The 12,207-nt window shown below is 36.3% G+C and overlaps 1 protein-coding gene across 1 annotated transcript; it reads right to left on the bottom strand.

Moving 5' to 3' along the window:
• Positions 1 to 1,717: 1,717 nt before the first annotated feature.
• LOC127800632 (nuclear transcription factor Y subunit C-9-like) lies at positions 1,718 to 11,101 on the bottom strand. The gene is made up of 3 exons (XM_052335350.1): positions 10,934 to 11,101; positions 2,551 to 3,401; positions 1,718 to 2,022 (listed from the first exon to the last, which is right to left on the bottom strand). Exon 2 carries the CDS (start codon positions 3,367 to 3,369, stop codon positions 2,587 to 2,589), a length of 783 nt encoding a protein of 260 aa, XP_052191310.1. The 5' UTR covers positions 3,370 to 3,401; positions 10,934 to 11,101; the 3' UTR covers positions 1,718 to 2,022; positions 2,551 to 2,586.
• Between the last annotated feature and the right edge of the window lie 1,106 nt (positions 11,102 to 12,207).

Raw genomic sequence — 12,207 nt, forward strand, 5'->3', positions numbered from 1 at the left:
AAAAGTCAATTTTAGCCTTCAATGGCTAAAAAATGTAGAAATTTTCATTTATTCTCTTTTGTCCTTGTTGCCGTTGATGATCGACCAAAAGCATGAGAAAGACGATCAACCAAAAGTGCTACCTCTTCCTTGTGCGAACAATTGACAAAGCTTTCTTTTCCTCGCGCCAATGATTGATCGACTTTCCTCTAGATTGTGATTCATTTTTCTTGCACCAATTGACCGACCGACTTTTTGTTTGCTTTCTTTTTTCTTGCACTGTTGAGCGATTGACCTCCCTCCTCCCTCGCATTAATTAATCAACTGACCTTTCGCCTACTTTCTCTTTCACGTCAATTGACCAATCAACCATTAGCCTCTCTCATCGTCGACGCTAATTTGTCATCGGAATAGACATGAAAGGTTGAAGTTAAAAGTTTAAAATAGTTTTAATTTTTAAAATAATTAATATTTTTTAAAAAATATTATTAATTTTATAAATATAAAAAATAAATGACAACTAATATTATCTTAAAATTTAGATAAACTTGTACTATAATTTTACTCAAACAAGGAGATAATTATTATATTACTATAATTGTACTATAATTATTGATCGTATGTTTAAAATTTAAATTATTTCATCTTAGAAAGTACGTATTAAATTATAAAGTTTTTATTATTATAAGTATATTTTTTAAAATTACTCTTAATATTTTTTGCTTAAAAAATAAAAATTAATTATATTAACGACCTTGATCTCAAAATCTCTAAATAATAATTAATTTTTAAAATAATTTTATTATTATACCAAATTTTTATTTTATTTAGAATTTTATCTTAAAAAATAAAAATAAACTGTTATTGTCAATAATCAGCTAATAAACTTTTATTTAAAATTTTAGCTTTTTTAAAGGAACACTAGCCGCCACTCTAATAAATAAATAGAATTGACATAAAAATAGAACAATAATAATTTTAATAATATTTATGTATTAATATATTATATTTTCATAATAATATGATATATAATATAACATTAACCTGAACTGGCGACAACACCACGCAATCGGCAATTGACTATGGCAATGTAAAGATAATTTTTATTACACAAAAATAGTGACAACTAGCAATCAGAGTTTTAAATTGACGACGACATCGAACACTAAGCAATCAACCAGGTAATTTTCAAGCAATTAGAGTTATGAATCGACAAAGGCATTGAGGATTGAGCAATCGAAGTCGTGAATTGACGGCGACATTGGGTAACCAATTTGCAAGGGAGAATGATGAGAAGGGTTCGCGTAATGTAGTCTCATCGACAAAAAAAAAATAATTATAAAAGTTTGGACGGAAAATCAGAGTTGTAAACAATCAAATTTTATAGTAAAAAATTTGAGATTTTCATATATCATAACACGCGTAACTCACGAGTATTTTGTAGTCAATTGTGGTGTGTAATTATTTCAAAATTAAAAATTCAAAGATATGATAATTCCACTTTAAAATTGAAAAAAATTCAAAGATATGATAGGTCTACTTTAAAATTGAGGGGGCCAATTGATTGTAAAGATAAAGTTGGAAAACATTTTTATGCGGCACTATTTCCAAGGAGTTAAGGATGCTATGAATCAAATAAGATTGGGTTTAAAAGAAAAACAGGAAGCAGAGTTGTTGGGTCATAAATCCATCCAGCAGGGTGGGGAATTGGATTGAAGATGGGTTTCATCTGAATTGATAAAAGGTTGGAATCAAATCAAGGTTTCTGGATGACGTTAAAACAAGGCATTGCAAATGTTCGCATAACCAAAACCTACAAGCAGTCATCATGACTTACAAGAAAGTTACAGTTTTACAGCAGTTTTTTCTCAATCAAACTCACAGAAGATATTAACAAGCTACTTTACAGCATCCCAGTTTCAGTTGCCCAACAAAAAGTGAAAAACAGTTTCTGGGAGATTTATTTCTTTTGGACTCTTTTAACCATTGTATGGTATCTTCATCTTGTGCTCAGGTGGGAAGATAACTTCTCCAGCATAACCTCTGCAGAAGCCATTTCGAGAAGGAATCAATAAGAAGTATAAAGTACAATCGGATGAAACAAAAACGAGATTTTGACTGCAGCACCATCGGCAAGAGAAAACGATATTTGCCAGTGACTGAAAAACAGGAAATTAAGTCCAAATCCACAAAAATCAAAAGAAGCTGCAAGCAGGCACTGAACCAATGCTGTAATAGGAAATAAAATATAGCACAATGCCTGGTGAATGTTAACAAAATATTTTATATTTGAAGCTATTTTATAGAAGTGGGAGAAACTGGGTTGGAAAAGGATAAAGCAAAAACACTTCCCACACAAGAATGGAACTTAAAGCAAACACGAAATATAAATTCCAAAAGAGTAAACTGAGACCACATGTTTGATAGGGTCAGAAAGATGCAGCAAGGAGTAAGAAACTGTCAGGATCCAAAACACGAACATGGTAATTGTAAAATCTTCAATCAATCAGAGAAAGTTCATGTGAACGCCGTTGGTATATGACTTATGCAGAAATTAGGTGTTAAGCTTACACTGTCACTCATGCTTCCTGTTGATCTGCCCCTTGCTCAAGAATCGGCAGGTGGTTGCTCCTGATGTGGCCACATCTGCTGCGCTGCATCATAAGGATGAGGCTGTTGGCCGTATAATGCTTGATCAACAGGCTTACCCATGAACATTCCCGGAGCTCCAACCTGTGGAGGAGCATGCTGTGGTGGCATATAATAGTAAGGCATGCCTTCAGACGGGCCTCCCACAGGAAGGGTTCCTCTTGGGATTGATGCAAGTACCTCATCTTTCAAATCCTCCCTTGGCACGATATCAACCAGGAAGTCAAATATATCAGTCCTTGTAATGGCTGCAGCAATATCATTCTTCTGCAGTGTCCTCCTTTTGTTTTCCTCCGTGTGATTCCATGACCGTAATGTCAACTCCAGAATGAACATCTCACAGGCCCTGGCAAACACAACTGGAGCCTCAGCTGATATCATCCTCACATCTTCATCTGCCTTCATAATCTTCTTAATCCTGGCCAGTGGAAGGCTATGGTTTTTAAACTCAGTCGTATGCTCAATTTCTTGGTATTGGCTTGCCCAAAATCTTTGGAGTTGTTGCTGCAATAGCTGCTGCTGCTGCTGGTGAATGTGCTGATAAGCAAGTTGGTGCTGTGCAAGCTGAGCTGAGGAGGCAGGGAGACCTGCTGATTGAGGAGATTGTACAGATCCAACTGGTGCAGGAGCAGAAGGCCTAACCATTTGGTTCGCCTGATAAGGGGCCACACCATATGGCATCTGAGATGAGCTGCCCCCCACTCCTGAAACAGGGGGGTTTCCATGCCCTTGCTGATCCATTTTGATAGCTCAGACTTGTTACAGATACACCACTGAATTTTCATATATAAACAAAAGCATGTGAATTAGAAATGGGCATAGTTGTTAAATCGAGATTCGAAATCCTTATTTTATGAATCGTGAATCGAGAATTAAATCGAATCGTAAGATTCGGTACACATTCTCAATTTCAACTATAAATAATATATATCCATAGAAAATAAATAATGTGCCCACCATGATCAATTCTTTTAAATATAAATAGATAAATAAACTTCTAAATATATTTGTTAAGTTTAAAATTATACCAAAAGGCAAAAGTATATTCATGTTGCCTTTAAATTCTAATTGCATCAAACCAAACCACTTTCAAAATAACAAGCTAGAAAGAAAAAAAAAAAAAAAAAAAACTACAACTATAAGGTTACTAATAAACTTTATTGTCCATAATCTTCACTAGTTATCAATCATCTTCATCTTCAAGTTCAAGAGCATCATCATCTTCATCATTTTCATCTGCTTCTTTGTTTTCAAAGATAGCCAAATCGAATGAATATTTGATTAAAGTGCACATGCAGACGAAGTCACACTAATTGGATGAATCGGACGAATCGTGCGATTCACGGTCGATTCATCCGATTCATAGTTGATTCTAAGGGATTTTCGATTCATTCTATAAATTCGACTCGATTTCTATATGAATCAAGTCGAATCATACGAGTCAAATCGTGAATCATACGATTATAAGGGATTTTAGATTCACCTTATAGATTCGAATTGTGAATTGTAAAATTCTAACAACAGTGGAAATGGATAAAACAGCTTAAACACGTGGACATGGAAATTGAGGTCCAAAGTATCATATTAGCAAACAAATTAACATATGCACACACATAAAACTATTATTGGCAAGTACCAAAAGCATTTAAGCATATACAATCAATGTAACCACAATCCAAATTGATTGAATAAAGAAAACTTACATTCAGTTAGCCACTTTGTGCTCTAATACAAAGTTACCAACTAATCAGTAAGTCTTGAAGGAAACTGTCATTCTGACAACTTTTATAAATGCCAATGATTTTCTACATGAAATACAAGGAATAATGGGCAACTACTGATCAGTTAATTTTTATGAACCAGAATGCCAAGAGCCTTAACATAAGAAAGAAGTCCCAATGCATTAATGTCAAAAAAAATCTTCTAGCATCATATGGTCAATGTAACATTATTCACAAGTCTCTAAAACCTATTAAATAAAATTAGGAAAAGTTCCATAAAATGTAAAAATAAAGCAAAATATGGAATCTGCAACATTGAGGTCCCACGACAATGGAAAAATTCCAAGTATTCGACCATGCTCCCTGCATTTCTAATAATTTAACTGACTGTAAAGTTCAGAGATCCACTTGTACCTTTCTAGTTCTTCTCTTGTGAATAACCAATAACTCCATGAATTGCAGGTGCAAACTTTCTACAGCATAGAGAATTCACCCTCGACTTCACAGGCTTATCTTTTGAATTGTTATCAAGGAATATGGAAGCTCCAACTTGTATGTATGCATTAGTATTGATCTTTCAATTGAATTTGTAAACCTCTTGAATGTTAGCAATAAAATATTTTTGCCCTCCCACTATCACACATTAAATCAGGCATGTGAGTTAAAAATTAAAACCACACGTGTCAAGCCCTCAGGTTGAGGCCTGGTCAATTGAGGGAATTCAGTTGAATTCCAAGAAAGAAGAATTGAATTTTAGGGAGAAACAAAGAGAATGAGAAGAAGGAAGACATAGAGAACAAGAGAGAATGAGAGAGGGAGAAAGAAAGATAGACGAGAGACAAGAGAGTCACTTCTGTTATTCGATAATCCCCTTTCCCCATTCTTGGTTACACATATAGCCTTCCTCACAACAGAAGAGGTTAGGCTGTTGTGCTGTTCTAACTCCCTAGCTGCCTTGCTAACGGATACAACTATATTTATTGATAATTCCCCTTTCTATACCCCTGGGAGTGTGACAATTCCCCTCCCCTTAAGAAACCCAAGAATTTACAGCGATGGCTATGGTTCAACCAATCCCTGCTTTCACTACTTGCTGCCCCTTCCTTCGCCTTTTCCCTTTTGAGTAGTAGAAGTGCAGCACTTGAATCCTTCTCCTTTGCCTAAGCCATTTCTTCAAACTCAATAGCCTGTATAGAACGCAACTCCACCTCGTTGATCACCTTGCACTCTCCGGTTTCTTCAAGACAAATAACCTCTTTTTCTTCGTCCTCTTCATTTTTTGTCTCTAGTCCTCCCATGGTCAGTAGAAGTCTTTTGCATTGATAACCTGGACGAAAATAGTCTCCGCATTTATAACACGATCTTGTCTGTCTCCTCTGCTCTAGCATAGGATTTTTGACTGCATCAAGGTTAGTGTTAACCTCAGAAATCCCTTCCAACTGCTGATTATTGGGCTGACTACCACTCAACGGCATTTCATACTTCTTAAAAATTGCTTCTTGTGTCAGTTCTTGCAGCCGGTCTTTCTCCGCTGCTTGTTTCACTGATGGCGGCATCATCATCTTCACCATTGAGCATAGTTCTTCCCTTAACCCACTTGTAAAAATGGATACTAGGTATTGCTCCGTTAACCCCGGCTGTATAGCACAGACAAGGGACCTCAACTCCTCAAATCTCGTCTAATATTCCACCACCAACCCCTCATGTTTTAGTTTACTGTGTTAAAAAAGTTGTCTCAAGTATAGGATAATAACATCAGTGAAAGCATGCATTTTTGAGGGCCAATGAAGTACTAAATAGAAGTTTATATCCCAATCTGTAATTAGTGATAGTTGGAGGGTTAAATTGTAAATATTTAATAGTCTTCATTGGGATATCCGCCCACTATTATAAATAGAGGGCATGGGGTGTGTGTGCAAGACAATTTATTCTCATTCTCTATGTTCGAGTGCAATGTGTGAGAGGAAAGACTTATGTCCAAGAAAGTTTTTTGTAATCTCCAAGAAGATTGTATTCGGGTGGGACAGAGAGGGAAGAGAGTGATCAATCATGCTGTTATACTTGATCGGTTTCTGAATAAGATAAAGACTGCTCTCGGGGTGATTTCAAGACTGGATGTAGGGTTGCTTTCAAGCAATTTGAACCAGGATAAACTATTGTCTCTTGTTTGTGGTTTGAATGTTTTCATTCTTTTAACTCTGATCTTTCATTTCCAGTCTATATTTTCTGTTGTTGATTGATTTTGGGTGAGGAGTTGAGAGAATTGACACTTGTAAACATTGTTTGACTTGTTAAAAGAGTTTCTAATCTTAACATACTGAATTCCTCAATCACATCTACCATACTCCTCTCCCTAAACCGTTCACACAGCCCCTCTGTAAATTCCCCCCATTGACCGTCATTTCCTTCATCTTGGATCCACCCCTAGAACCAAGAATCAACCGCATAGTTTAAGTAGGTTGCAGCCAAGTTAACTTTTTGTTCCTTTGGCACCTTGTAAAATTGAAAAAATCTTCCGCACCTCCTAACCCAACATCTTGGCTTCGTTCCCTCACACATGGGAAACTCTAATCTTGGCATAGGGGGGTGGTTATGAGGAAAAGAATGAGAATTCCGAACCTACGTTTGTTGAACCATCAGAAATTCCTCTGCTTCAAGATCTCCTCGAGTCCCTGGTATGTTGCCCTAGGTTGGCAGAAGTGGGTTGAAATCTTGCCCTAGAGGGAAATCCAGCGATAGCCGAAGCTGGGGCAAGGTCTACATGCCGAGCGCGCTATTCAGCCTTTGCCCGTACTACTCCAAAAGCTCTTGGTTCTTTTCCGTATTTCCCTGTATTGCTTTCTTCAGAATCGCCATGTCCTCCCACGTTTACACCATCACGTCTTGAGTTTGGGACATTCCAAACTCCATAGCCTCCATCCGCGCTTCCAATTGCTTCATCCTCATGCCCTCCGCCATTCGTTCTTCGTGCACTTCACCCTTCGTTCAATCACCAGCAAGGCCCTCATTAACCAATTCCAACGACTCACCCTTCACCGTGATGCTACTCGTCGTTCACCATTTCACCACCTCATGCCTGTCTCTTTTGACCTACATTGCCTTCAATTTTCGACCCAAGATCGTGGAAATTTGCTTGGGTGTTAAACGCAATTGACACCCAAAAAGCACTAGGAATCAATTGCACCAAGAATCATTCTTCCATATGCTTGTTTACATAATTGTAAGAACATATACTTGTTTACATATGAACATATAATTATATATTAGAATATATGCTTGCTTACATATGAAAATATAATTATATATAGTTATATAAATATACACTTATTTATAATTATTGAGCAAAGGGGCAATTTGGTCATTCGTCACTAATTTAAATACCAAACATAGTATAGTTATAAACTCAAGTAATACATCCTTTACAAAATAAGGGATAGCATTATTTAAATCCATCATTATTATATCCCATCGCTATTTTATCTGGATACCAAATAGGCCGTAAGTGACCACTAAACTCCAGGCAAATTACACAAAGAAATATTAAGAACCCTGTATGTTCATTAATCAAACAGTGAGACGCACCACTGAAATTAAGTTTTGTGTATCAATGGGCTGGGTATCTTCACTAAAATCAATAGATAGTGGAATCCATAAAACTTGTAGACATCCTTAATTGCTATTAATACCATATTCACAAAATTTGTAATCTTCTCACACAATAAATTGCATTAGAGAATCTCTATACCACTATAAGGTTGGGGTGGCACATGGATAGAACCTACATGTAACAATTTTCTATGAGGTATATGAGAAGAAAATTCCATTTTATTCCACTGTTTGCACTATATATATTGTGCTTGTTGTCCCCTTAGATACAATGGATGGGGCATCTATCCATGAACTTAGCATACTTTTTCTTGCATAGAAGGTGAAAAATAAGAATTCATTAGCAACAAGGTCTATCTGCCTAAGATGTCCCTCCTTTTGTAACTCCTCCATTATCTCCAACCATAGGCTAGCTATTCTTGAAGAGTGACCATTTTGGACAACAGAAGTAGACCACTGAGTTAAAGGGTAACTAGTTGCATCTACGATGAACTGACATTAGGCTGTTGGCCGTTTTCTAAAATGAGGATACTTCACTGGACTCAAGAAGACAACAATTCTACAAATATGGAACCGTTGTTAAGGGTCAAAGCACTATTGCCCTGATAGATCACAGATCTTTACCTTTTCAGACAAAGATACTTGATTGCATCATCAAACAATTTTATGGAGGCTAGCTGACCATCAGCACCGCCTTTCAATCAGAGACTTACAGAGGGACAAAGATAGTGAATTGTGTGTTCGTGGATTGTTCAGAAATATTTGTTGTCGTCACGTCTATGCCAGAAGGTGGCTTTCACATTAAAAAGGCATTTTAGACCTTTTATGGTAGGTAGTTGCACCTATGACATTGTGTTGTCAGCAATTTTTAAGTGAGCATATTTTGTTGGACGAACAATACGACAAATTCTGCAGTACCAAAGATATTTGCAGAACTGTTCCATATTTGCAGAATTTGTTGTCTTCTTGCATCCAACAAAGTATCCCGACTTTAGAAAATTGCCGATGCCCCAATTTCAGTTCATCATAGATGCAACTAGTTACAATTAAAAGTAGAATGCATTTATCAAGACCCGCGGATGTATAAGAATTATGGTAGGGTTGAGTGTAGCAAATTATTCCTTAGGAGTAGTAGTTAATTCTATTGAGTTGTTAGGGTAGTTATTTTACGTTTGTTAAGCTGTTGAAGTAGCTATATAAAGCTACTAGGGCTGTTGTAGTTGGATATCCAGAAAATATCAATTGAAACATCCGTTTTTTTCTCTCTCCAAACTCTCTCTACTTCTTGGACCTGTATCTTCTCCCCCTCAGCTTCTCTTCCTCTCTTTCTCCCTTCTAATTCTCCCTCTATTCTCTCTTTCGATCTCCATGTTTCTTCTGCATCTTTCTGTTTCCCCCTCTCTTTCTCAAATTCTGCCCTAATTCTTCCTAAAATTGGTCCTAATTCTCTGCTGAAACCCTAGGGTCATGACAGTATTGTTAGTGTGGAAACCATCTTCAAAAATAGACATTAAAACGACAAATATTTGCCAACAACTTGTGAATGAACAATTGATTATCTTTGCCCTTCTGTTAGTCTCTAATTGATGGGTAATGTTGATAGTCAGCTAGCCTTGATACAATAATAAAACCAAGTATCTTTGTCTGAAACAATAAATCCTGTCATCCATGAAGGTGACATCTCTATAAGCCTTAAAAGCCGTGCCACATTTGCAGGATTTGTTGTCTTCTTGCATCCAACGGAATATTCTCACTTTAGAAAGTTGCTGAAACCACATCTCAGTTCGTTATAGGTGCAACTAGTTACTCTTTAAGTCAGCGGTCTACCTTTTTTTTGTCCAAAATGGACACTCTTCAAGAATAACTAGTTGATTGTGCCTAAATCCAACCTATGGTTGGAGATAATGGAGAAGGTACAAAAGGAGGGGCATATTAGGCATGATAGACCTTCTTGCTGCTAAAGTACTCTTATTTTTCACCTCCAATGCAAGAAAAAGGATGCTATTTTTCACCTTCATCCATTGTATCTGAGGGGATAAGTGCAGTGTATATATAACGCAAACAGTGCGCGAAAATGATATTTTCTTTTAAGACTACCTCATGCAAAATCATTATAGGTAGGTTCTATGTATGCGCCACTTCAACTTTATAGCAGAATAGAGATCCTCTAATGCAATTTATCGTGTGTGAGAAAATTAAAAATTTTGTGAAGATGGTACAGCAACTGAGGAGGTCTATCAGTTTTATAGATTCCCACCATCTATAGATTTTAGCAAAGACACTCGATTCAATGATCATTTTGTATTTGTGGAGGCAAGCAAACAAAAATTTTGATTTTAAAGCTTCTTAGATATGGTCAACACAAATAAGTCATAATTCCAATAACAAGGGGTGAGCCCATGCATGCTGTGTGAAGGAGACAATATTCCTTCACACCCATTCAAGTTCATCAGCAGAAAAGTAGCTCAGATTGCCCCAAACTCAATTAACCAACCAAGAACCAGAAAGAAAAATAAAAAAACAAACAAACAAATTTTGGGGAAAAGAAACTTCTAGTTCTCCTTTACTAGCCAAAGACTATGTTTATGCCTTTCCCTATATATCTATCAATAAATACACACAAACAGAATGCATTGCATATATGTTCTCCGAAACACAGCGATCACAGCCTCTTAAAGGCCTATCCTTACCAATAATCACCACATATAAATCAAAACCCCAAGTTTCCATATGTGCACATACACATATAGCCACATTTCCAAACATATAAATCCATAAATACACGTATACTCGCATGTACACACAGAGAAAGAATCAAGAATCCACATAGATAGGTTTACCTTGGTTTGATCTTACTTAACAATCAAAACCCTAGAAACCGAAGAAGAGCCTCTATAAGTGAATTAAACAACGGCGAATACACTAATCGAAAACAATTGACGAGACACACAAGCCAAATATCGACGTAGAAACCGAACCTGGAGTCACTGCCGCGAGTAATACAGTGGCTGAGCGCTTGGCGACAGAAACTAGTCGGTTTATCGAACTCTGAACTCTTCGAAGACACCCACTCGCCTTCACCTTCGCCTTCGCAACTCTTAAGAAAAGATCCGGACTTTGCATTTGACTCTTTTTGTAAGTGACGATATCACCCTTTCTTAGTGCGTAGCGGCTTTTCCGACTAAACTCGAAGTAGTGGAAGCACTGAGAAATAAATTAAAAAAAGAAAAGAAATTAATTAGACCGCGTATGTATGTGTAATGCAACGAGGCTCGTAGTACATGGTCAGGCTAAAATTTCATCACGTGACATCAAATTTAAATCTTTTAGTAATTTATTAATTTTTATTTAAAATGTGACATAAAAGAATAGAAAAAAGAACTCAAGTAACAAATTTAAGAGATCAGTATATAAATATTTAAAGAAATTAGTTTATGGTAACGCATCCGATATTATTCTAAAAAATTAACATAAATTCTTACATCATTTTAAAAGTTAGTACAAAATAAATTTAAATATAATTACAAACGTAATTAATCGTTTGCGTCAGTCAGTCAACACGGGTAGAAGTTTTGGCACTATCGATTGACGCAATTAGTTAGTTGGTCGGTAGTATATCATTTATCATATAAAATTACTTGAAAAGTTAAAAGTATTTTCTTTTTTTTGGACACTAATAGGTGATTTAAAATCTAAAATGGAGTGATAGGGAAACTTCCGAACTAATACAAAATAAATGTCAATATAACTATAGACGCAATGAATTGATTGGGTTAAATGACAGGAGGCCAAAATTCTGGGACTATCAATGGACGCAATTGGTTAAAGACTACTTAAAGTCTCTCCCTCCTATTATTGTTTTCAATATATTCTCTTTACATTCTCCTTCTATTTTATTTCATTCATGGATTATTTTATTTTGTCCGAATTGATTGACGCACGGATGACTAAAGATATCAAATGATAAAAATATTCTCATCTTAAAATTGCCGCATTACCTCGAATTGAATGGCATACTTCATCTATGTTATATTACAAATTTTTATTCTTTTTGTATTACAAACTTTTATTTTATTTCATTCATGAAGTTCGCTATTGGCGGACTGCATCTTAGATGCAGTCCGTGCCCGCCGGCACTACAGGTGACTGGCGAGCTGCATCTAGCAGCTGGCAGGCTACATATGCAGTCTGCGGCGGGCTGCATCTAAGATGCAGTCCGCCAGCACTGCATTTGGCGGATTGCATTTAGATG

This window comes from Diospyros lotus, chromosome 4, assembly GCF_014633365.1.
Source record: "Diospyros lotus cultivar Yz01 chromosome 4, ASM1463336v1, whole genome shotgun sequence".
Taxonomy (NCBI): domain Eukaryota; kingdom Viridiplantae; phylum Streptophyta; class Magnoliopsida; order Ericales; family Ebenaceae; genus Diospyros; species Diospyros lotus.

Bases quoted from the DNA above. Each gene is read 5' to 3' on its own strand.
- LOC127800632 (XM_052335350.1), bottom strand. From the start codon at position 3,369: ATGGATCAGCAAGGGCATGGAAACCCCCCTGTTTCAGGAGTGGGGGGC.